Raw genomic sequence first — 27,413 nt, forward strand, 5'->3', positions numbered from 1 at the left:
ACTCCTCTTACCAATGGACTAATTTTTAATACCAAGTGTTGGGGAAGACTAACAATCCCAACATGGAAGGCCCATCTAAAGCCTCCGGCTTATGAATTCATTCCCCAAATCTGTAAACAAACAGGAGTTATGTTCACTATTCATCATTCACAGTCCACTCCGGACTATGAAAGAGGGAAACAAACGGGGCCTTAGATTATTTGGTTGGATTTGTTTTTTTTTTTCATGTGTTTAGATATTTGAAAAAGAGTATTTTTAATGAATCTAATGTTTGGTTAGACTGGATAGAATAAATGAACAAAAGATTATTTTATTATTTTTTAATTATTTATTAGTAATAACAATATTAAACATATTTTTAATATTTTAATTATTTTTACCTAGATAAAATAAAATTTTATTTTATTTTATTTTTTTACACAATTAAATAAATTTATTTTTTAAAATATCAATAAAAATATATGTTATTTTTTAATTAAAATTTTAAATAAATTTATTTTTAAAAATAATAATAATTAAACAATGAAATTAAATAAAACATCTATTAAAATTTAAATAAAGAAATTTAATAAAATATAAACAAAATTTTAAAATAAAACATCAACAAAATATCTATAAAAAATTATTTTAAAAAATTAAATAAATAAAATATCAATAAAAAGTTAAACAAAATTATTTTATTTTTACATTGAGGCATTTAAATTTTATTAAATTTTACTAAATATAATACATAATTAAATAGTAGATCTTCAAAATGATCATTTTACATTCTAATCCCAATAGTAAATAGTCCAATGAAAATTGTCTCATACCTCCGCCCCAGGATAGTATAATCCCCCATATGGGGGATAAAGAGTCCGGCTGGACTTCATGTCCGGTGGACTAAAAACAAAAAAACAAACAACGGATAAAGAGCTTCTCCCGATTACAATCCCAACAATGAATAATCCCCCCCTTATCCCCTCAATCAAACACACCCTTGGAGTTAAAAGAAGATGATCATTGTTGTTGCTTTCAGGCATATTTGCTTGAGTAAGTTTTGCCCTGGAATTGCCAAAGGTGAGAGATTGTTAATGGCTGGAATTTACACTACAATCCTTTCAACAAAAATTTAGTCAAATCATTATTGTTTTTATTTGAACTGTAATTATTTTAGAAGTTCAAGTTTAGTCAAAATTAGTATTAGAGTTGGGTGTATAGTGTTCAGTTCCTTGGTATGAACAATTAGAGATTCCTGAACCAATTACATTGTTGTGTCATGCGTTGAGTAACCATTCAAGCTGTCAACATTTTAAAAACTCATTGGATTTTCATAACTCAAGAGATGGGTGACAATTTTACGAATTCTAAAGGGTGTCTGAACTCAAGTTTTATGGAATTGGTTTTAGAGTCATCCTAAAGCACTAAATTATAAATATGAGTGTGGTTAAGGGAGGAACAAAATGATTTTGGAGAAGATTAGATAACTGATTAAAATATATCTATACTGCTTTATAAAGTTTTCATACATCAACTTGATTGGATACAATATATCTTATTATTAAGGGCAATATTTTTTTTCTTATAGATAGTTTGATATTGATCTAACTTGTTGTAATGTCATCCAGACTTCATTTATTAATTTATTTATTTATTCACAATTTTATCACCTCTTGCATGACAATATTGTATCATATGGCATAAAATAATTTTATCACCTCTTACATGACAATATATCATATGGCACAAAAGGATGAAACAAATGAAGTAACTATAGCATCTTTTGCTTATTTAAATTTAACACACTTGATTAACAAATAAAAATTTATCACTTCTTACATGACAATGTATAATATGACACAAAACAATGAAACAAATCAAATAACATATAGCATCTCTTACTAAAATTTAACACACATGATTAAGAAAACAATAATAGGTACTCAATTAAAGCTGCCTTTGCCAAAAGAAAGAATGGAGAAGATAGTTTGTGCCACGGTAAGCAGAAGTAGTATGGTAGCAGCCAAAAATGAAATCCATGCCCATGGACTGTTGAAGTAATTCCGCTTTAAGTTTGCCATCCACCTGTTTCGGCGTCGCTTACAATGCTTGTTTACATCATTGAAAACTTGAGAGTAACTAAATTTTTCAGGATATGTTGTGGTGATGTTGAACAACTTGTGCCACATGGAGTAAATTTCTGCATCATCACCTACCCAACTTTCAATAATTCCTCTACGACGAAGCATATGAACATCCTCGGAGGAATTGATGAGGCAATTCATGAAGACGACATAGTCACAAACGTACAGTGGCTCATAATGATATGAAGGACACAACTCAAAAGCAATTAGATTTGTGAAGAAAGACTCACTTAGTTCTTCTAAGATGGCCAGTGATGGGATTTCCAATATCCCACTATTGAACTTTATATCAAACAAGTTTCTTTCCTCAGCCTTCTTGAATTGAACCCCCGACTCTCGAAGCTTTGTTGCAGAATTTATAAACTCCAATTGATTTTCCGTTGCATTTCTATCCATCTCAGCAAAGTTAAAGCACCAACAAACATGTACCAGGTGAAGTAGATGTTTGATGTCGTTGATTGAGACTCCTCTAGGAGCTTCTAACTTGCGCTCTGGTACGTTGGATTCTATATAAGTTACGGCTATTTGAACGATTTCCAAGTCTAAATCCGTTTTAGTCATGTCGAACAAACGAACAAGGATAAAGAATGGAAGTTGATTTTCAAGTAAAATTAAGTCACGCGTTAATGCATATTCAATTCTATCTGATTGGAAAATATGATCATTCTCAACTCTCAGTTGCCGCATACTAAACTTGCGAAATAACTCAATTATAAAGAAACCGTCAAGAAGCATCATTTCCACAAACTCATCTGATTTGAGGAGAATGGTTTCTGCATAACAATTGCGTGCGCTTTCTTCCAATTCTTTTATGGCCATGATGTAGTCATTCACACTCTTGTCTTTTACTCGATTGAGAAGTTGTTGTAGGTACCATAATTTGTACTCTTCCATCCGCTGTAGCTTAGCTTTACCACGATGGTAAGGACCAATAGCAACTATTGATGGTTCATAGGCTTTCTCATTTTGCCTCCGTAAGCCATCATACGTTCTGAAGATACAACACTCAGATGATGGATGGTAAAAATTAGCAAGCTTTTTGGCAATACTAATGGAGACATTATCTGCTCTTTCTTCCGGTTCCCTATTGGCCATGACTTTGCTGAAACAAATTAATTGTCAGGCCTTTTAATAATATATATATATATTATAAATTAATGTGACATTTGACTTTTTTTTAATTGTCACTGAATGCAGCAGCTGCAGCTCAGTTAAAAAAACTACGGTCAAAAACCTTTTTACTTTTAGGTTATATTTAGATCATGAATTTGAGTAATAATTTAAAATAGGAACAAAAAAAGTTGGATGAAATGCAGTTGAATTCACTCACTCTTTCTCTTTTCGTTTCCAAATCATTACCTAAATCTATGATTCGAACACAACCTTAATAGAAATGTGTTGACCAAAAATAAAGGTGTTTTGAAGTTAAAGAAATCTTCCATGACTGTATCTCCTTCTACGCTTCAAAATTTTTTTTTTTTTCTTAATTATAAGGAAATACGTTTGCTAAAGGGTATATACTATACACACTTTCTTACGTATTTATATAAAAAATGTTATGTGATCTTCTAGTTGAATTATGATAATTTGTTATTTAAAAATGAAGTTATTCATTTTTGTGATTTATAATAATTTTGAATCATAAAATGTATAACGTTACTACAAAACTATATAGCATTATAACAAAAATGTGTAATTTTAATTTTGAATCATAAATTATTATAATTCTACTAAAAAAATTAAATAACATATGCCACAAAAATGTATAGCATGTTCAAGAAAATGCGCAACAAGATAAATGTAAGAGGTGCATACCAAAAAGGTTCCTTTTCTATAATCATCACGTGTTGGGAAGATGCTTCGGTGTAAGGCTTATTGTATAGACTTTATTGCAACGTATGTAACTTAACGATAATGTTTCGTACCAAATACAACAATATTTAGTTCCATTTAGGCTGTTCAAAATTTTAATATCCATTTTCTATCATATTTGTTTTTACTGGAAGAAAAAAGTTCCAAACATTGCTTAAGATGTCTTATTTTAGCATATAGATTGACCTAGCTAGGGTTGATATCTTATGTAACTCAACATTGATACAAAAAAAAATATGCTTATTTATACACATATTTTCATCTTATTTTTCACTTTCTATTTTAAGCGTGAATGGAAATTGATATAGTCCTTTGAACTGCTCGGACCAGAAACTGCACAAGAAATTAGTAGTTAAGAATAGATAACACCTAAATGTGTGTAAGTTCTTCACTCGCATTACTGTAAATATTTCAAATAAAAAGTTCATACATAAAATTCATGTGCAAAAATGTACTAAAAAATTAATATATGATTCTAATTCAACACTTTGTATGGTATAACTCGCATCTTAAATAATAAACCATATATTAAATATACCGAGTATTTTTGTTTTGTGCAAATAAAAATTATATGTACGTAGCATTGCCGATAAATTTCAGTTAACTACTTCGAAATTTGAAGAAAATATAGAAAGGTCCACAGTTTTGGCATAATTATACTATTTTTCCTTTTAATAAAGTCAAATGGACAGGAAGTATTGCAGATAGTGAAGATAAAAAAATGAACAAAGTAAAATAAATATTTTAGTATAAAATAAATAACCACATCTCTCTATGTGACTAACGAAATTCTAAAAAAAAAAACTTTAACTATTATATAACTTAAAATAATAAGAGAGTTTAATAGGGTGATGCCATGCATACATGACTTTATATTTTCTCAAAAGTTTAGTGGAGATATCATTGTAATTTACCCTCTAATTTAAATATCTATCACTATGTTTTGTTTGTTTTGACAGAAAATATTTTCTGTAAAAAATTTTCTGAAAAACAATTTCAATAAAAAACTTTTTCCATAGAAAACATTTTCTTGTGTTGGTTATATATTGAAACTAATATACTAATAGTTGCATTAGTGGTGATAGTAGTAGCAACTACAGAGGTGTTGGGATGATGGTGGTGGTGGTGGTGGTGATGGTGGTAATAATGCGGTGAAGATCGTAGCAGTGGTTGTTGTGGGGCGATATAGGTGGTGGCGGAGGCAATGGTGATGGCGGTGGCCATGCCATGGTGGAGGTAATGGTAATAATGTGGTGATATTGATAAAAAAAAAATTGTTAGAAAAATATTTTCTATCTTTTGAAGTGGAAATATTTTCTTCCTAAATATACTTATTTTCCATTGCACCAAACGTTATAAAAATAAAAATAAATAATAATAATTTTTTTTTCTTTTAAAAAAGACAAACGTCAGCCTCGTTTGAAAACATGTTATTTTAGTAACTTTTAGACTTTTTACGAAAAGATATACTAAAAAATAAAAAAAGTAATGTAACAACTTATAGTAACTTTTTAATTTTTTCGCTAAAATATATGATTGTCAAATGAGACTAGGGAACATAGACCAAAAATTTCTAACGCACATAAAGGAACATATATCATATGACTTTAAATAGAGATAACAAATAAAAACTTTAATTAACCGAAAAAACAAGAAAACAAAAATATATATATATATATATTATAATTGACAATAATAAAACAAGTAATAATAAAATTACTTGGTGAAAACTTCTTTTTCAGTGACTTCAGCTGATCTCGTGTCAAACCGAAGAAGAGGACATACTAAAAACAAGGGTCCTGCTACGTTTCATGAAAACTGTCATGAAAACCATCTGTACCGTTGGGTCATGAGACACATACCTGATCTAACGGTGCATATGGTTTTCATGACAGTTTTCATGAAAATTCTTCATGACACTTAGCATTTCCCTAAAAACAATATTACAGCCAAGCCACTGCCTTCATTTTGATTTTTTAAATGAAAAAATAAAGCAAAAGTTTATAGAGATTATGATCAGAGGAAAACTCATTTTATAATCGACAATGAGCTTATTAATCACTAAAAGGAGGGAAGTATAGAATAAAGAGAAGTAATAAGAGCACCATGGAATGGGTTCTAACATTTTACTTATTTAGTATGAAAAAAAAAATTTAGTTTATATTTATTTTGAGTAAAAATGAGAAAGAGAAAGAAAAAAACATATTTAGTACACAAATATTTTAAAATTTTGTTTTGATAATAACTGAAAAGAGATGGTTGTCAATGGTGGCTAGAGTTGGTTGCTTTCTATATGAAGTGATGATTGAAAGTAATTATTAGTGGTGAGAGATGGTGGCCAATCAACCGCCTAAAGTAATTTTCAACAAGAGGTGATAGTCGAAAATGGTTATTTGTCGATGGGAGGTGGTTGACAGTGGTGATAGGTGGTTGGTGGTTGAGGGATGTAAATGAGGTATCAACGATGATAGGCAATAGTTATAAGCATTGGGTGGTGGTCGAAAAGAAAATGGAAGAAAGAAGAAGAAATGCGCACACACACAATATATATATATTTACAAAATTTACTAATTTTTGGAAAGTGTTTACAAATTTTTAAAAATGAAATAGAAACCAGACTTATTTTTTTTTACAATTTTTAAAAATGATATAATTGTTTGTTTTTCTTGATTTTTGCCTTGCTGCTGTTTGTTTTGAAGCTCTGTTCTTGTTCTGTTTTTTTTTTTTTTTTTTTGGATTTTGGTTGTTTTGATTGGCTTCTCGCCAATCTTGGGTTGAGTGTTGCATATGATTGTACTTCTTTGACGGTGTCAATTTAGTTGGAATTATGAAAGTTTGCTATGATGCTTAGTGCCCTCGTCTGTTTTTGTTGATGTATTGTTGAATGTAATTCGCTTTATCATCAATAAATCTTTATTTTGCTGATCAAAAAAAATATCACTAAATAGACCCTAAAGGATGGGTGTGATGAATGAGACGTGATTGAGAAGGAAAATGATATACAAGCCTAATTTTTAAACCCATTTGATAGAACTAATGATGTGGCAATAGAATTGAGCTCTACATGATTAAGTGTGACAAATCCAAAATTGACACTTATAATACTATATCATTATGAGTCAAATTAGGAAATATATATATATATATATATTGTTGTAAGGGTTTCAAACATTTCCCATAAGTGAGTTAGCATTCTTTTCAACGTGGGTTCCTTCTTTTTATTTATTTATTTATTTATTTTATGGATCTTATGAAAAACACAAAAAAATTGTTGTACAAACTATTTCTGAAAATTGATTTCATGAAACTTTTATGAAAATAATCCATTTTTTACAAAACAATGAAGAGTTATACTATAAAAAAAACTATTTTGGCATAAAATAAAAAGGGAAAAATCCATTTTATCCCTTATGGTATGATTAAATACCACTTTACTCTCTTGTCTTTTAAAAATAACCACATACCTTCCATGTATAGTTACATTTTCCATCCAAATTAGCGAAGAGTGTGTCTCACGCCTATTTTGAAAGTGGGGAAGGAAAAAAAAAACAGCCAAAATTAAATTTCAATGTAAGAAGACGAAATTAACCTTATTTTACTTTCTTTTTCCTTTTTTTTTATAATCTTCTTCCTACCTAATTGCCCTAACCCAAACCCACCTCTTCTTAAGAAACAGTGTATCTATAAAATTATATAGACAATATAATTTTTTTATTATAAAATTACCTTAATTTAATTTTAAATTAACCTAAATACCTTGTTTATTATCATAAAATTAAATCATCAAACTACTTTAATTTCATTTTTAAATTTTAACCAAAATTTTTATTTAATTATATTTTAAAATAAACATATATATATATATAACAAATTAAATCATAAATAACTAAACACCCTAATTTATTACCATAATATTACCTTATTTAATAAAATTTTAAACTAAATGTATATATATATCTATATAACAAATTAAATCATATATTAACTAAATAACTTAATTTATTTCCATAAAATTAAATCATAAAAATTCCTTATCTAATTTTTAATTTTAACCCAATTTATTATTTAATAATATTTTAAATTAACATATACATATATGTATAAATGTATATATATAACAATTTAAATTATAAAGTAATTTTAATATCTGTATATAGAGAGTGTTGAGTATATATATAATTATATGTATGTACAGGGCTTATATATACATGCATATCATCATATCTAATTAAAATTAAAATTTAAGTTTGTTAAAAAAGATATTTTGAAAACTCTTTCTTAAATGATTTTTGTGCTATATTTTTAATTTTTTTCGCTTAGTCATGGAAATAAATTAATTTATTTATTTATTTACAAAGAGAATCAAAAATAGAAGAATAAGAAATAAATTGTATAATTGTCTTCTTTTTTTTTTGTTAATATTAACGGGGTTAATATTATATTTTAGTCTAAAATTACATGAGGCGTATATGACTAGTTTTAAAAGATAAAGGGTAGCTATCGAGTCATACTACATTGGGTAAAATGAATTTTACCCAAATAAAAATGAGGGGTGTTTTCAAAGTTTTCAGTTTTTAAATTTTTTTTTTTCCTCAAATAAGTTATGTTTTGTTACAATTAGGAAAAAGATGCAAATTCATAAAACAAGAAATCAAACTAAATGCTAGCCAATATGAGATTGAAAATTTTGAATTCTTATTGGGTATGACTATTTGGATGTTTGGGATGATATATTATTTGTCATCAATTCCACTGGTAAAAATTTACAATTAAAATTAGAATAATTCTACACATATTAGCAGGCTTATTAAAAAATTTACTAAAAATACAAATGTCAAATGTGATAGGTTATCAAAAAAATAATAATATTTAAACTTTCAATGATGTTTGAACATGAATGTTTTTAGAAAGATAATTAGTAAGATTTTAAGTAGATGCATATTGATATTGTTATAAATAAGTAAAACTCTTATTTTCTACAAATATAGAAAAAAGTAAATTTTTAATTGCACTGGCTTTATCTAAAGAGATTTAGATAAAGTGGAAATATAGATTATATTATGAGAGAAACCACATAATTGCAAAAAGAAATGGTTTAATTAGAACAGTAATAACTACACAACAAAATCTACTAAAAAAATCTTATAGAATTGACGAAATTTTGGGAAATATTGCATTATTAGTCGTGGTCGTGATCATGATTGTGAGGTGATGATAGTGATCATGGCGGGCTCTAAGGGCAAACCGGCAAAGTCGCTGCTTTAGGGCTCCAGATTTGAGCTAAAACATAGGACTCCATGTAGGAAAAATCCTTATAAGATTGAACAAATATATATATTTTTTTTTTTGGTTAAGACCTCAATTAAATGAAAGCATACTTACGTGTAGGTCCTAATAAATGAATTTATTGTCTAATAGGTCCTATAGGAAAAATTTGTTATAAAAAAGGTCATTAATTGTAAATTTTAGCGATAATTTATAAAAATCATGACCAAAAAAAGTCACTAATTATCAATTTTTAGCGACATATGTAAAAAATTGTCACAAAAAAATTTATTTTTAACGACAATTTTACCAAGATTTATTTTCAATAGGACTTAATGAGAATTAAGTCTAACTATTAGAACCTATTGGTAATTTATCCTTAAATGAAACGGCTCAATTATTTTGATTGTTAACTTATGAAACTCACTTTAACTCTAAGCTTTTAACACCAAACTCAAAAACAAACTACTTTTATATATGGAGGATTCTCATTACTTTGATTTTAACTTATCACAACCCAACTACGTCTAGCGCTTAATACCAAACAAAAAAACAACACTACTTTTATTACTGGAGAGTTCTAAGTAATTGATTTTACTTTACTAAATTTCTCTCCAACTCAATTTAACATTTTGATATTAAACTTCTTTGGTATTAATAGTCTCTCTAGATGACTTTAGATTTTGTATCATTTCAAGTTCGACTTCAATTGTTTGTTAACTTTACTTTAAAAATTGAAATCTCTAGATTTGAATTGAATGTTGCTTGCTAAATTATGGAATGGATTATTTATTTAATCATACTTCCTAAAAAGTATAGATGAATTAATTGAATCTAAGCCAAGAGCTCTTGGTTCAATTTTATAACTAGAGTTCAATTTTACAACTAGAAATGCAAGAATAGTGTTAGGATTGTGGGCACCCAAAACTCAATCACACACACACACACACACTGAGATATAGAAATTTACGTGGTTCGGCTAATAGCTTACGTCCACGAACCAGAAATTATGTTTTCACTAAAATAGAGCAAAAACTCAAACAATGGAGGAGAAGAAGTTTTCTCTCTCTCTCTCTCTCTCTCTCTCTCTCTCTCTCTCTCTCTCTCTCGAAACATTTAGCTCTCACCCTCCCTCTCTATTTATACACAAAGTTGAGGGGTGTGAACTCTCGGGTTAGAAGTCGTTTTTTCCTACGACTAGTCGATTGGCTACCTTTACTCTTGACTTCCAGGAGCTTCCCTTCCAGCTCCTTCTAGCCTTCACTCTAGACTTCTGTGGATTCATATGAAGATGAAGAAAAATATGGATCACCCCTTTCACATGGGGTGACTAGCTAATAATCACCTCCTCAGATGATGTGAGCTGATCCGCAACAAAACCCGCTATCTATCTTGTCACACTTAAAACTAGCATAGTCTGCATCTCCACACTGAGACGTCTGCACCCCCAAAAGAAATACCTAATATCCCCTCAGTCGAGTGGCTATGGTAAAAGCTACAGATAAAACACCAGAGAAAAACATAGATACAAGAGAAGAAGGAAATCTAACATCCTCAACTCAACTTACACTACTCTCTGATTCTCTCTTAGAGTGAGCCCTGCTCTATCTCACACACATCTCTTCCATGCTTCCTTGTCACAGATGTCTTCATCTACCATGCTTGAACTTGCGTGATCAAAATATCCGGCACCCCCTAATTGGATGCCCAACACCCTCTACCCCGGATGCCCTACACTCCCTTGAGTGCTCTGTGACACTGCAACTTCTTTCCCTAAAATACCACTATACTGTCCATGCATCACCTTGCACAGTCAACATTGGAGCAACAGAAAACTCTTCGTTTGCTTGGTCAACGTTTTCAGTTTTCTTTGCTTAGAGCTTTCTCTGAATTATCAGCATTTCCCCTTTGCACTTCTGAACAACTTTCCAATATTTTCACACGCTTGTTGTTAATGCCTTTTGTAATCCCTAATCTCCAGTTCAACGATACACGTTACTTGCGCATCTCTTACTTGTACTACCAGACTGACGGTTGACAGCAGATCCCTCTACCAAAGCAACTTTAACAGGTCTGTACAAGTCACCAACTATCCAACACCTATCATAGTACCGGCACCCATACTCCTTGAGTGCTCATCGTGGCTCCATCTCTCTTTCTGAGCTCGCGTGAGAGATTTGCAACTACTCTATCTTATCAAGAGGTGCGTTCACTGCCATGGAACCAAAACCGATACCATAACCCAAGTATCCAACCATTCATTCAAAACTGAATGCCATCTGCTTGTACAAAACACGAGCACTCTTCCAAAAACCACAGCAGATTCTATTGCTCAAAATCACATTGAGCCAATGGACAAACATACAGAATCAATTGAGCTAGCTCTTTGATTTTCTACAACTCAAGCTCTACCATGGTGCCATGTTCCGATTTCCACAAATGCCAAACAAGTTGTCCTTGACAACTCCAAAAAAATCATGGTGAGCAACTCCGCTTGAACCAATTTTGAGGAGACTAAACAAGAGAGGCTTCAAATTCTCTGTCAAAGCAACTTCAAATGCAGTACCGTAAACTTTCTATTCGATCAACCATTGAACACAAAACCGCTCTCTTCTAGCTCAAACAAATCACAAAAGATAAACAAATTCTCTGAGAACAGAGGCAAGTTCTCAACCAAATAAAACTGGACTGTAGATGTAATTAAGCTCTAACCAATTTGGAAGTAGTGAACAAACTTCTGACGAACTAACAAAATACCAAAAGCCAAAAATTTTGAAGTGTTGAGCAAACTCCGGATTCCTCCAATTGCAATTCCAACCAGCAGACATAAGATTATGCACCATCTTCACAGCTATTAAAACCGCCCAAAAGTGCATGCATTGTAAATACATAACTCCAACAGTCCCTGCTGACTCCACCGAGTCAACACACGATCTATCCCCTCCAAATCCAACGGCAGATTGAGGGATAGATCCCAACATATGAGATTCACAAAATCACCATCTTCACATTTCTTATCAACTATCTCTTTCAATCTTCAACGAACACCAACGGTCACACCGTTTCTACAGAAGCAAACACCCAAAGTCTGAATCGTCACCTAGACTATCAATAGCTGATGTCTTCGAATATAGAGCAAATTCCAAAAAGAAAGAATCCACAAAATGAAGAAACGATCAAGTCTCACGAACTGGAGACACCCTTAGATCTAATCCGACACGATCATAGATCCTAACTGTGATAATGAATCTTAACAAACCACGACTCTGCAAATCGCTGATAATCTGTGAAAGACCACCAAAAACAATGTCTCCAATAGACATTGAAAGAGAATACGAAAACTCTACCAAGATCTGAAGTCGATTGCCACAACTTCTTCTTCAAATCGACAATTGTAGACATCAAGGCTTAACCAGATGTGAATCTTCAAACAATGATCCATGAAGGATCTCCAACTGTCTCCACAGAGGCCAATGCCAATAAAGTACTACTATTTGGACTTATCATACATGTCAAATCTCGTAGTACACTCTGCCAACGTCGATTCTCTTTATCCCCTAGAGAAATCCCAACAAACTGTAAAGTTTTGCAACTGACCCGAGAGTCTCCAAATGAACTGATAACCTCTACAACTGACTTCTGTAAGGTCTTCAATTTGCTTCCAATTGTCTTCAACTAGGTGAACAAAATTTATCACCCCTGTCACCTACATGGGTGATAAAATGTCGTTGTTCAGCACGCCTCCATTCCATTGAGCATCTGGAGTGAATCTACACCTTCTACTTGGAATGTCTTATACCGCCACACATCATCCTGCATGGCTTGCACCTCTATCACCAGGTACTTATATCCTCCAATAGAATGCTTACGATTTCCCTGTTGAGGTGACTTTGCCCAAACTCTTTGGGTGTCCGTTGTGAGTCCACTGCCACGAACCAGATTCTGGACAAAGAAAGGGATATGCCTTTCTACTGGGTATACACTCGTCTTATCAGTCTCAACTTCTCTATCTAGAGCTTTCTTCTATAAACTTCTAGCAACCATTTGCTGCTTGTAGAAAAAAATCCTACACACTACATTTTTGTACGACTTTTCTTGCGTACTCTTGCACTATTGTACGTCTGCACCTTATACGGCACTCCTACATACCCATCTATGCTCTCGCAGCCACGTGCTTTCATGCCTTATGTGTACATTTCTGCAACTGTTGCTCTTCCATTTTCACATATCACTAGTACTCCTCGTATTCTGTTTGATAGTAGCTCCAACTGCCACAACATTCCCTTAAGCTTGTATTGGTTGCCCATCACATGTCTATCGATGAAATTGTCTTCTTTTGATTAAATTAGACTTCCCGATCGCCTGGACTCAACAACTAGGAAAGTTTCCAGGAAAAACTGGTGGGGTCACAACCAGTCCCACTTAAAAAACCAGTCTCCTTAGACAGTATATCTTTTTTATAGAACTTTCCTAGACATTGTTGATCATGAAATAATCATGTGCAATCCTCTAGTCGCCCTTGATCAATTATGATTTCCCTTGATTCGCTACTTGATCAAAGCTTATCTTCTCTCCAATGATCTATCTCCCAATCTGTTTGGTCGTCCAATCCAATAGAATCTCGCTATTTTGATCTCTTTAGTGAATCCGTAACATTTCAAAACATCCAGCAACCTCCATTCGGCTCTTGAATATGACAAGCTCAAATTTTTGGAAAACTTCAAAAAAATGTTTAGAATTTCGCCATTCTGACCTCGCAGTTGCATTCGGAATGGTCCAATTAGCTAGGACCAACCTTCGTTGCACTTTCGGGGGCCTCACTAAAAATACTTCCCAAAATTTGGGATAAAACTATAATTTTTGGATAATTTGGGCCCTTCTACAATTTTTAGAAACTTCCAGGGAATATTCCGTTATCACCAGGAATATTTCACCCACTGACGTCATCCCTGAGAATATTCCGTTATCACCAAAAATATTCCATCGATTGACGTCATCCTTGAGTCATTACTACGTCATTGCAGGAATGAATTCTGAAATTTTGAATGGGTTGAAATGGTTGAATTCGTAGCCTATTTACAAGCCTTGATGCACCTGATCGAATAGTCATATCCTTTGATCGTATCCGATCAGATCTGACCGTTGGATCGACGATCTACGATGCAGATCATTCTCCCACCGATTAGGCTAGATTAAATAAAAATTTATTCTATTTTTTAAAAATTAAATAAATAAAATATCAAAAAAAATTGTGTTATTTTTTAAAATAAAATTTTAAATAAATTTATTTTAAAAAATAATAATTATTAAATAAAACATCAATAAAATTTTAAAAGAAAACATCTATAAAAATTTATTTTAAAAAATTAAATAAATAAAACATCAATAAAAATTAAATTAAGTTATTTTATTTTTATATTGAGACATTTAAATTTTATTTAGTTTTACTAAATATAATACATAATTAAATCAAATAGGCAAATATGTCATTTTACTATTTAATCCTATGGGATAGTTATTCCACCAATTCTATTCAATACCCCCCTGCGATACAATAGTCTCAGATATGTGGAATTAATAGTCTAATTGGACTCTTAGCTTTGTTTGGGATCCCCTAAAAAAACAAAAAGTTACTCATGGGTGTGCAAAAAAAAACAAAAAAAAATCCAACAAAACCAGTGCACACATGATATTGATTGCACAACCGTACTGACATGCACGAATTGCAAATCAATACTCAGATAGGTAAAAAAGTAATTTTGTTATTTTATATAATATTTTAATATACATTTTTTAGTAAAAAGTCAAAAAGTTATGTCAAACGACCATATATTTTTTCCTCTACTTTATTACCCAAAAAATCAAAAAACTCACTTATATAGTTTATCCCAAACAACTTCTCAATCCGATTTACAAATTTACAACAAAACAATAGATTTCATAATCCAATAGACATGGTGTTCAATCTCCCCCAATCCTTTCAAACAAACACCTCCTAATTGAAGAGCCTTACTAGAACCCCAATGACGTGGGAACAACCACGTCAAACAACAGACCACGCGCTCCTTTCTCTTCTCTCTCTCCCTCCCTCGTGACGGTAGCTCTCTTTTCGGTCTTCGATGATGACTCCAACGAGACCAGACCTCTCTCTCTCTCTCTCTCTCTCTCTCTCTCTCTCTCTCTCTCTCTCTCTCGTGACGACGACCGGTGACCCAATCTTGTCTCTCTTCTCTTGACCTGCCCGACGACCAGCGACCAGAAACGAACGAGAGAAAGAAATGGAGACCCAACAAAAAAAACGACGGAGACACACAACCACCATCACTATTCTCCACCGGCGAACTCTTTACCGTCCTCAGCCGTTGTTGTCCACCGAAGCAAAACGAAGAGAGAAGAATAAATCTTTTGAGAAAACCTAAGGTTTCTTCAATGTTCAATATTTTAAATCAAATTCTATGTAATGAAACCATCAATTGAACAAAGAGATAGCAAGAAAATTTGTATTGAACTTTCACAGGTGATGATGGGTTTGAAGAGCTTGTTTGGTTTGTTTTTGGGAAAAATTCTCTACAAACAAATTTTCATCAAGAGTAATCAAACTAAACAAATTTTTTTAAAAAAAATCTTAACGTTTTATTTAGTTACCTACTTTCCAAAATCACTCTATCTCTCATACACATCAAATCAATCACTTTTTTTAAAACTTTGTTCCCAAAATAATTTTTTAAAACTATTTCTAAAAAAATACAAACTAAATAAGTTTTCGTATTTTTTATCTCAAAAACTACTTTACAAATACAAACCAAACAAGTTCGAAGTTTTTTTTGCGCAGCAGTTGGAGATGGAAGGAACAACAAATTCAGTTTTTTATGGGGGTATTTAATGATGAACAAAAAGAATGAAAGAGCGAATATGTACTCTCTTTTTTTCTTCTTTTTCTTTCTCCTAGGCAGTGCGTGTGTTTCACACACTGCTTTTACAACTCAAATAACAAATTCAATTTTTTCGGCTTGGAAAGAGTTAAAATAGTCTGATTTTTTAATTTTTTGATTATTTTAATTTGACTTTTTTAGTTTTATTTGGTTTCTATTTTTAATTTTTTTAAATTTTGTAAGAAAAAATATATAATAATTATGATTTGAATATAATATTTTATTTTATTAACTTATATAATCAATTTTATCTTTGGTGCTTTTTTAATTAAAAATCAAAGCCAAACATAGCTTCAGCCACCTCACTAGGCTGTGTTTGCTTTGGGAGAAATTTTTGTGTACGGATACAGGCTGCTGGCATCCACATGTTTGTACTCGTAGCTACTCAACAACACATCTTCTCAACAGAGATTTGCCACATAAGACAATAGTAGTAGTTAAGGCGGTGTTTGGCAAGTTTTGGTTTTGGATTTTTTTTTTTTTTGATTTTTTTTCATTAAAAGATAAAGTTTTTGCAAAATAAAAAAAAATTAAATGCAAATAAAATATCATATCTAATTTCATAATTATTTCACTTTTTCTCTCACAAACATCACATTCAACCACAAAAAAACCAACTATCTTCTCAACACCAAAATTTTTTTATCCAATAATGGCCCTGTTTGGTAGAGCTGTGGAAAAGTGCTTATAGCTTATGCCTAAACAGCTTATAGCTTATAACTTTCAGCTTAAGCTGATTTCCAGCTTATTCTTAAAGCATCTCCTGCCCCACTCAAAGAATAAGCTGTTTTCTGACTTCCACAAAGCTATAAGCTATAAGTTATAAGTTAAACTAAACACATCAAAATAGCTTAAATTAAGCTGAAAGCTGAAATAAGCTGAAATTAAGCTGTACCAAACAGGGCCAATATCCTATAACTAAAAAGAAACCTACATAAAAATTCCCTTCCCAAACACCCACCAAGAGTTCTAAAATAAGAACTTTAAAAGGTATTTTGGGAACATCTCAAAAAAGTTAGGTTCCGTTTGGTAAAGTTTTCTAACTATGATTTGAGAATATGAGTTATATTTTGAGTTTGTGTGTTTTGAAATTATGATTTGAGTGTAAAAAATTTGTTTGGTTATGATTTTTGAATAGAGTGTTGAATTGAATTTTGAATTATTGTGGAATTGAGTTTTGAAAGTTTGATTTGAAATGTGAAATAAAAAAATTTGTTTGGTTATGAGTTTTGGAAAGAATTTTCAAAACTTAATTGAAATTGTTATAACTCATAACAAAACACACTACTTTTACACTATTGAAAATTCTGATCAACACTCATAACCAAACTCTTTTTAAAATTCAGTTAAAAAAATTTATTATTAACAGAAAATAACATTAATCAATTTTTTAATTGAAAATACTACAAAGGAAATAATTTTTTTTCAAAATAAATATTCAAAAAATTTAAATCATAAATATTTAAATAATTTAAATAATCTAAAAAATTTAATAATTAAAATAAATAAATAAATAATCTAAAAAATTTAAATCTTAAAATTTTAAATAATTTAAATATTCAAAAAATTTAAATAATTTAAAATTATAATATTATAAATTTAAAATAACTCTAGACTCAAATCGTAACCAAACATATAAAACAAAACAAAATTAAGAAATTATTTTTAAAACTCATAACCAAACATATAATTCGAAACTCCATAATACTTTCACAACTCTACACTCAAATCGTAACTAAATACATAACAAAAAATTAAAATATTTAAAAATATTTTTATAAAATAGAGTTTGAATTTATTTTTATAAAATATTTTAAAATTTAAAAAATTAAAATCGTAATATTTAAAAATTAAAATATATAAAAATATTAAAAAAATTAAAAAAATCGTAACATATTTAAATATTTAAAATCTTAACAAAATTAAAATAGGAAAAATTACTCATAAATCTCATGTTGGGAAATGTTGCTCTATCTAGTCTTGAGTGTTTTTTTTTAAACCATTTAATTCTTTTTATATTTGGTATGATATCTTTATTTGTTATATTTTATATTTTGTATGGTATCTTTGTTTGCTATATTGTATAAACATCAATATATTGTATCCCATATTGGTGTATGATGATGTTTGATGAGGTTGAAGATGTAGTTGATGTTTAATGATATTTACAATGTTAGTGATGTTGATGATGTAGTTGATATTTGATGATGTTGATGATATTTTATGATGTTGGCTATGTTGATAATGTTGATGATTTTTGATAAGGTTGAAGATGTAGTTGATCTTTGATGATATTCACAATGTTGGTGATGTTGTAATTGATGTTTGATGATATTTTATGATGTTTGTGTTGTTAATGATGTTATATGATGTAGTTGATGTTTGACGATGTTTGATAATGTTGGGGAGAGGGGGGGGGGGGGGGGATTCAAATACTGTAAAAAAAGGGATAAGAACAAAATAAAGATTAAAAGTTGAGAAGGGGACAAAAGAACGAACCTGGGAGTCTAGAAAATTTCTGGGATTGCAAGTGATGGCGGTAAAATTTTTCTTCCGCGCGAAGCGATGCTGTATGAGAAAATTTTGATTTTCCGAGAAAAGAAAAGAAAATATAAAACAAAAGGGCATGGGGATTTGTTTGACAAATGCTGTGACCCATTCACGGTACCGACCATCGTACGCTTACGCAAATTGATTGCTGCTGCTCTACCCATGATTTTATTTTATTTTATTTTATTTTATTGTATTGTATTGTAAAAGAAAAATTACTCATAAATATGATGATGCTGTTGATATTTGATAATATTGAAGATGTTTTATGATATTGGTGATGTTGATGATGTTTGATAAGATTGAAGATGTAGTTAATCTTTGATAATGTTCACAATGTTGGTAATGTTTGTCGTTGATGTTTGATAATGTTTTATGATGTTTGTGTTGTTGATGATGTTTGATGATGTAGTTGATATTTGATGATGTTGATGATATTTTATGATGTTGGCGATATTGATGATGTAGTTGATGTTTGATATTGTTGTTGAGCAAGGATCCTCTAGAGTTTTTTTTTTCTTAAAGTTTCCTAGAGTGGTGCATTGTGTGGTTGAGATTTAATGACAAATCACATCAATTTTTTAACATTAAATCTCAACTACACAATATACCACTTTAGAAAACTTTAGGAAAAAAACACTCTCGAGGATCCTTGGTGATTGTTGTTGGTGTAGTTAATGTTGCTGATGTTTGAAAATGAGGGAAATTTAAAAAAGGCCTATAGTGAACTTTTAACATTCAAATAAGACTTATTAGTCTACAAAATAAAAAGCAAGACTATATGGTTTAACATATTAAAATTTGAAATTTATTGGTGTTTTGCCCATTAAAATATTGATTTGAATTGAGTTTTGAAAAGAGTTTTGAATTGTGTGTTTGGTTATGAGTTTTGAAAAATAATGATTATATTTTGAATTGAGTTTTGAGAAATAGGTATAGAATTATAATTTAAAAACTCAAAACAAATACACACTCAAATCAATGGGTGAAACTATAATTTGAAAGGCTTATCAAACGGAGCCTTAGTTTTTTTGGTTTTTTTTACTTTTTTACACACAAAAAAAATCATAAAAAGACCAATTTTTTGGACTCAAAAAAGCCAAAAGGTCGTAAAAAAAAACCAAAAATGTAATTTTTTATCAACTTTCCAAAATACCCAGGGCCAACCCTGAGCATAGGTTCACCAAGGCATGACTTAGGGCCTCTCAAAATAGACCCAAAAAAGGGAGCCCTCCTATTATAGTTTCGTATAATACATTAGGTATGTTGTAAGTCCAAAAAAAAAATAAAAGAAGATCCAAACTAACTTAAAATAAATTGACCTATTAAAAAATTAAAACATTCGTTCAAAATTAAAATGGCCCATTCTCTCTCTATTTAATTCCTAAAATAGACCCAAAAAAAGGGGATTTCTCCTATTATAGTTTAGTATAATATATTAGGTATGTTTTAAGTCTAAAAAAAAAAATAAGACCCAAACTAATTTAAAATAAATTGACCCATTAAAAAATTAAAAAGCTCATTCAAATTTAAAAGGATCCATTCTCTCTCCTTATCTAATTCCTAACCCTAACACTTAATTTAATTTTTTAAAAAATTTGAGAGAAACGACACAACAGAGCACTAACGAATTTCTCAAGAATTCAGAACAAATATGATTGATTTATTTGCTTCTAAAAATGGAAGAAGATTGAAGATCGAGAATCAAGTAATACTTATTAGTTGTTGTAATGTAATACTAAATATTTTTTGTGATATTAACACAAATTTTTTGTCCTTTACCTTCAAAAAAATTTCATTGAATAAAAAAATATAAAAAGAACTCCAAATGATCTAGTGATATTTATTAGTTGATTATTGACTTTGGACCCTAAAAATTTCGAGGTCAAGCCTGAAAATACCACTAATTTGAGCTTTAATGTTGTGATATAGGGAAAAAAAAAATATAAACAAATAAGTATAAATATTACATCACGGATGAATTTCACTATTAAAACTCTTCCTAAAACTCTAAAATTAGAACTCCTAATCATTTTTGCATAAACAAATATCAATGCAACGTTTCTCTCTCTCCACCTCTTCTCTCTCTATAACTTTTGTTACTTTTTAATCAGGAGCATATTTGTCTCTCTGTATTTTAAGAATTTATAAAAAAAATTATATCCCAGTGGAACAGAAAAAAATTTATTACAAAAACATTGCGCCCACAATTTTTTACCGGCACTCTATTATAGATTCACTTATATATTTAAAAAAAAAAAAAACATTTCTCTGTCTAACTGTGTTGTAATTTTTCTAATTTTTTAAAAGAAAATGAATTGGACCCCCTCAAGGAGGCACCCCTCTCTTTCTGATTGGCCAATTTTTCTTTTTTCTTTTTCCTTTTTCCTTCTCTTCCAATCACCACCCACCACGTAATTGGAAGGGGTCTCAATCACTTCCCTTAAATTCTTTTTCGTCTGACTCGCTCTCTACCCCCCAAAAAAAAAAATTTGAAACCACCCTTCAATGTTTCACCTATTTATATAAATAAATCAAATCTCATAATTTTTTGGTTGACAAAGAAGGAGCCAATGAATTGAATATTTTTTTTAGAATGTCAGTAATCTAAACATATTATTAAAAATCAAAATATTTTAATTTTGCTATTTTTTTATTAAAAATCAAAATATATTGTTTTGTTGAGTTTGGCCAACTAGTAACTCAAAATAAATATGATCAAGTTAATTAGAATTCCCCAAATAATCTAAACATATTGTATTTATTTAATTTTATTTTTTAAATTTAATTTTTTAAAAAATTATAAACTAATTTAATGAAAAAATTAAAAAAAAAATCATCATTTAACCTTTTATAGAACTGAAATAAATTTTGAAAATTTTAATATATATTATATGGACTTCTTTTAAACTAGTACGGTATGAAATTCTCCAAATAATAATAATAATATTATTATTATTATTATTATTATTATTAATTTTAAAAATAAAATAAAATGAGTAATATAAGAGAGAAGAAGGGGTGGAAGACCATGTGAGGAGAGAGAAAAATACTGCAAACTCAAGCGGGGAGAGAAAATATAGGTACGATTTAGTTTTTAAAATAAGATTTAAAAAAAAAATCAAAAAATATATTTAATTTATTAATTTTTAAAACCCATTTCAATTTTTTTTCTCTTTTTTTTTAATTAATAAATCAATTAATTATTTTTTCTCTCTTCTCTCTCTTTTTTTTCTCACTTTTATACATTAATCAATTAAATTTTCTCTATCACACCTATTTATTCAACGACCTAAAAATATATATATAAATTATTCCAAAATTATTTTCAAAATTCACAATCAAACAAAATTTAACTTTCAAAATTTTTTTAACAACTTATTTTTAAAAATATAACTCAAAATTTAAAATTTTTTTAAAAAACTAACGGAGCGCGCGTTTATTTCCGTTAGTTTTGATTAGGTACTGTTTGGGAAGTGGTTTTGTGAGCTTTTTTTGGCTATTTTAGTCACAAAAGACAAAATAGGCTATTTTAGCCACAACAAACAAAAATCACATCCAACACATAATCATTATACTCTTTTCTCATAAAAAAAAGTCAAAAAAATCCTTCCCAAACTTAATTTTTTAACCCAAACTAAAATAGTTAAAAAAGTTAAAAAGCAAAACCACTTTTCAAACCAACCCTTAGTGTTTTTTTTATGTGGCAAATCTCACACAATTTAAGGGATGTGTTGTTCAGTTGTTGCCTACTGGTGTGCACACAAAAATTTTCAAGTGGATAAATTGGGATGTGAGATTTGAGTTTCCTTTGACAATTCATGATGAGCTTAAAAAAAAGTATAAAAACAAAATAAATTAAATTAAATAAATTAATAAAATAAAATATTACCCTTAGTGTTTTTTTTATGTGGCAAATCTCACACAATTTAAGGGATGTGTTGTTCAGTTGTTGCCTACTGGTGTGCACACAAAAATTTTCAAGTGGATAAATTGGGATGTGAGATTTGAGTTTCCTTTGACAATTCATGATGAGCTTAAAAAAAAGTATAAAAACAAAATAAATTAAATTAAATAAATTAATAAAATAAAATATTACCCTTAGTGTTTTTTTTATGTGGCAAATCTCACACAATTTAAGGGATGTGTTGTTCAGTTGTTGCCTACTGGTGTGCACACAAAAATTTTCAAGTGGATAAATTGGGATGTGAGATTTGAGTTTCCTTTGACAATTCATGATGAGCTTAAAAAAAAGTATAAAAACAAAATAAATTAAATTAAATAAATTAATAAAATAAAATATTACCCTTAGTGTTTTTTTTATGTGGCAAATCTCACACAATTTAAGGGATGTGTTGTTCAGTTGTTGCCTACTGGTGTGCACACAAAAATTTTCAAGTGGATAAATTGGGATGTGAGATTTGAGTTTCCTTTGACAATTCATGATGAGCTTAAAAAAAAGTATAAAAACAAAATAAATTAAATTAAATAAATTAATAAAATAAAATATTACGTTTAAATCATAGTCATTTCACTTTACTTTTCACAAAAGTCAAAAAAAAAAAAAATTGTCAAACGAAATTTTTAGTCTCAAATTAAAAAAAGTTACAATTCTCTAAAGTCAACTAAAAATGTTTTTGCCATTAAAAATATATATATATATATATAAATAAAATAAAATTATATTTTATCTAATTTTACGCATATTTTTTCTTTTTTTTCAAATATCTCCCTAAGGTTCCACATCTAACACAGCAAGGTTAGATTGGCAAAAAGGCATTGGGGGATGTAACATGATTGTAAAGTCAAGTTTGACAAGTAAGAAAAAAATTAAAAAGTTTAAAAATATTATTATTTATTAAAAATCAAAAAGTACAGTTGCGAAACTTTTAATTTTAATTTTTTCTTACATATTAATTTATACAATTTTTTAATACAAATTTTTTTATAAAAAGTCAAAAAATTAACCCAAATATCCATATTTTTTCCCTTAAATTTTTTGTTCAAAAAGATAAAAAATGTACTTATTTAAGACACCCCAAACGACCCATATAAATCGACTGATGCAGGGGTTGGCGAGGCAGGCAAAAGGGCCGGCAGAGTTGATCTGAGGTAAGGGAAATGGAAAACGTTGGAGGTGGTGGATCTCCTGGAAGGGGAAGTATTAGAGGGACCTCAGTGGATTTGAGTGATTTGATGGAGGGGTGTCGTGAAGTGTGTTGTTGGTAGAGAATCCAAGAGAGAAGTGGTACAGAAATGATTTGACTAAAGCATAAAATTAAAATTAATATTTTTTAAAAATGGTGGGTATAATGACAAAATGTATGGTCATAAGACTTTGATTAAAATAAAAAAATTTAAATTTAAATTGATAATATTAAAATTTTAATTTTGTACGAGAGTTAACTATTAAGTTTTTTTTTCTTATTAATTTCACCTCATAGTATTTTAGTTATTAAATTAAACGAAAAAAAATATTTTAAAATTTTTATATATATTTATATTGAGTTTAATTATTAAAATATCATTTTTATATAACAAATCAAAAGATTTACATTGATAAAACTATAATCTAAAATTTTATTTTGTTACAATAATTATGTCTTGAAGTTTTTTTTTTTTTTTTTTGTAACTTCTCTAAATATTTTTAAAAAATTAAAACAAAAATAGCAGTATTTAAAAACTCAAACAACTCACTTGTTAGAAACTCCGCACTTCTTGCTTTTCCGCTTTACCAAATGCAAAGTTGCTTGCTTTTTTACTATATTCCGCTTTCCCAAATGCAAAGTGGATTGTTGTAATTGCATGAGAGAAAGACCTCTCACCTTTTTATAGAGTGAAAAAGTTGGATGAATTTTTGTGAGCAGACGGGGTACACATGCTTATTTGGTACCTTTCGCCAATTATAACTCAACCCTTCTCTAAAAAATGCTAGAGGTCCCAAAAATTCTACCAAAAGTTTTACCAAATGTCTCACATGGATGTGGGACCCACATGAGACCCACATTGTATGGGTCCCACACCCATGTGAGACATTTGGTAAAACTTTTGGTAGAATATTTGGGGTCTCTAGCATTACTCTTTTTTATATTTTTTAACATAAACTCGGGTTCATTTTGGGAGGATCGCTTAGTTTTTTTTTTTATACTTTTTTTTTTGAAAAAATATATAAAGAATGTGAGAGATGGTATGATCCAAAATAGATTAAAAGCTAAAAGATGACTTTTAACTAACTTTTCAAAATATCCCTAAATAAATATACTTATTTAGATAAGTATATTTATTTGAATCACATTATCTCTCTATTTTTTATACATATTTTCATAAAAAAAAATTAAAAAATATATTTATTTAAGTCATCCCAAACAACCCTCATTTAGATCTTTCCAAACAACTGTAGAGGGGGAGATTGGAATTGAGATGGAGGTGCCACTAATGTTGTGTTTGTTTTGAGAGATGGAAATGAGATTCATAATTCCCTCCAGATTAGGATAAGCCTTGGAGAGAGGATTAGGATGGAGGCTTGGGACTTGAAATTAGAAAATAGTCTGCCGGAATTTTTATTTTTATTTTTATTTTTTTACATGTTAGGCATTTTTTTAAAAACATTAATGCTTAGTTTTTTAAATTTTTTGTTAAGTAAAAATTATAGTTTTATTTGTTTTATTTTATTTTATTTTTTATTTTTTACATGTTGGGCATTTTTTTTTAACATTAATGTATAATACTTTTGTATATTATTTTTGAATATTAATGTGTATTTATTTTATATAAAAATAATTTAACAATCCCTACACCAATAACTATTATCAAAACAAATATAATTTTACTTAATTACCTCACTAACGATCCCTTCATTACGAATCTCGTGCATTGTACCTCTGAAAACAAACGTGCCTTATGTTCATGGCAGCTATATGCTAAGGCTTCATTTGACAAGTGTCTATTTTAATTTAAAAATTAAAAAATTACTAAAAAAATTAAAAACTTATAATTTTACACCTATTCTATGTTATAATCACGTCATTTGTGCCCTTAACAGAGGTGGAATTATCTTTTTACCACTCCTTTTCATTTTTTTAAAATTATATTTCTGTCTGAGCCAGTCTTTATGTCGAAACGCACGCCACTCACACGTTCTGACACACACTCTCTCTCCTCCCTGACACACACACACCAGTTACACACTTCTCTCTCTCTCATTTCAAATTATTATTTGGAAAATAACTCAGAGTTCGAAACTGAGAGGCTCGAAACGGCTCGAATTTTTTTTTCCTTTTCAAGCAAAGGAGCTCTGCACAAACAGAGAGAAGAGAGGAGAAAGAGGGAGAGAAGAGAGGAAGAAGAGAGGAGAAGAGAAAGAGGAGGAGGCAGCACCACCGCCGCCGATCGTCGCAGCACCACTTCCTCGCCGATCGTTGCAGTCGCAGCACCACCGCCCCGCCGATCACAGCTCATGGCAGCACCACCGCCTCCGCCGCGCCTTCGCCGCTCCTCCGCCACTGGTTGAGGCCCCCTCCAATCCAGTTCTCCCTTCTCCATTCTCCCTTCCCTTCTTCTTCTTCTTCTTCTTCTTCTTCTCCTCCTCCCCTCTTCGTTTCTAATTGAACAAAAACACAGGAAAAAAAAAAAAAAAAAAACGACACCAAAATGACGTCGTTTTGGTGTCGAGCCAAATTCGAGCCAAAGAATTTCGAGCTACGTAGCACTGCCGTTATTATTTTTTAAATGCAAAAATTAATTTGATGAAATAAACACACATATTATCATATTTTTAAATAATTTTTAAAAATACATAAATTTAAATATAGTTTTTGTATATTTATTTTATCAAATTAAATTTTATATTTAAAAAATAATAATTTAAAAATGTAACTGAACATAATAATTACTTTTTATTTATTTTAGTTTTTTTATTAAATATATTTAATATTAATCTTATTTTAAAGGTATGTTTTAATGATATTAATTTTATAAAATTAAAATTTTGTATTGAAAATTATATATATATTATGAAAATAAAATAAAAAAGATTAAAATAATTTTTTTTATTTTTTATTGGAAATGAGAGGGGGGTGGTCAAGTGACTAAAGAAAGGTCTGGTCAAGTGACTTGTACCGCTGCTGCATCACTTGTCCCATAGATTGCACAGCAAATTTCGGAAGGGCAAAATTGTCATTTTATTCATGCTCACTTTGTTTATATTATTTCTTTTCATATGTTTTTGTAAAAAGTAAAAAAGTTTTTTCTAAACATATTAGTTTTTTTTACAACGTATTTAGTTAAAAAGTCAAAAAGTTATTAAAAAAATCTATTTCCAAACGAGGCCTAAGTCTTTATTTGGGAAAAACTAAGGGCTCGTTTGGTTTGATTTTCTGAAAAAAATTTGGGAAATTTTCTCTACAAATAAATTTTCAAAAATAATCAAACCAAACAAATTTTCCCAAAAAAATTTCCCAAAACTTGTAAACCAAACAAGTTTTCCAAACAAATCTCTCTCTCACACACATCAAATCAATCACTTTTTCCAAAACTCTATCTCAAAATAATTTTTCAAAACATCTTTTAAAAAAAACCAAACCAAACATATTTTCGTACTTTTTATCTCTAAAACACATCTCTCAAACACAAACCAAACATACCCTAAGGCCTTGTTTGGTTTGTGTTTCCC

At 29.7% G+C, this 27,413-nt stretch overlaps 1 protein-coding gene across 1 annotated transcript; it reads right to left on the minus strand.

Moving 5' to 3' along the window:
* Nucleotides 1-1,786: 1,786 nt before the first annotated feature.
* On the minus strand, nucleotides 1,787-26,284 carry LOC114311614 (UPF0481 protein At3g47200). Its single transcript, XM_082880655.1, has 3 exons — nucleotides 26,120-26,284; nucleotides 24,440-24,567; nucleotides 1,787-3,225 (listed from the first exon to the last, which is right to left on the minus strand). Exons 1-3 carry the CDS (start codon nucleotides 26,282-26,284, stop codon nucleotides 1,923-1,925), a joined length of 1,596 nt encoding a protein of 531 aa, XP_082736781.1. The 3' UTR covers nucleotides 1,787-1,922.
* Nucleotides 26,285-27,413: the final 1,129 nt, after the last annotated feature.

This window comes from Camellia sinensis, chromosome 7 (assembly GCF_055761805.1).
Source record: "Camellia sinensis isolate YWXY chromosome 7, ASM5576180v1, whole genome shotgun sequence".
Taxonomy (NCBI): Eukaryota; Viridiplantae; Streptophyta; class Magnoliopsida; order Ericales; family Theaceae; genus Camellia; species Camellia sinensis.

What these genes read in the sequence shown, in the direction of transcription:
- LOC114311614 (XM_082880655.1), bottom strand. Translation starts at nt 26,284, where the DNA reads ATGGAGAAGGGAGAACTGGATTGGAGGGGGCCTCAACCAGTGGCGGAG. An exon ending in TGCGACGATCGGCGGCGGTG is followed by an intron (nt 24,568 to 26,119) that starts GTGCTGCCTCCT and finishes CTCTATAAAAAG; the next exon opens with GTGAGAGGTCTTTCTCTCAT. An exon ending in AAGTGCGGAGTTTCTAACAA is followed by an intron (nt 3,226 to 24,439) that starts GTGAGTTGTTTG and finishes AATTTGTTTCAG; the next exon opens with CAAAGTCATGGCCAATAGGG.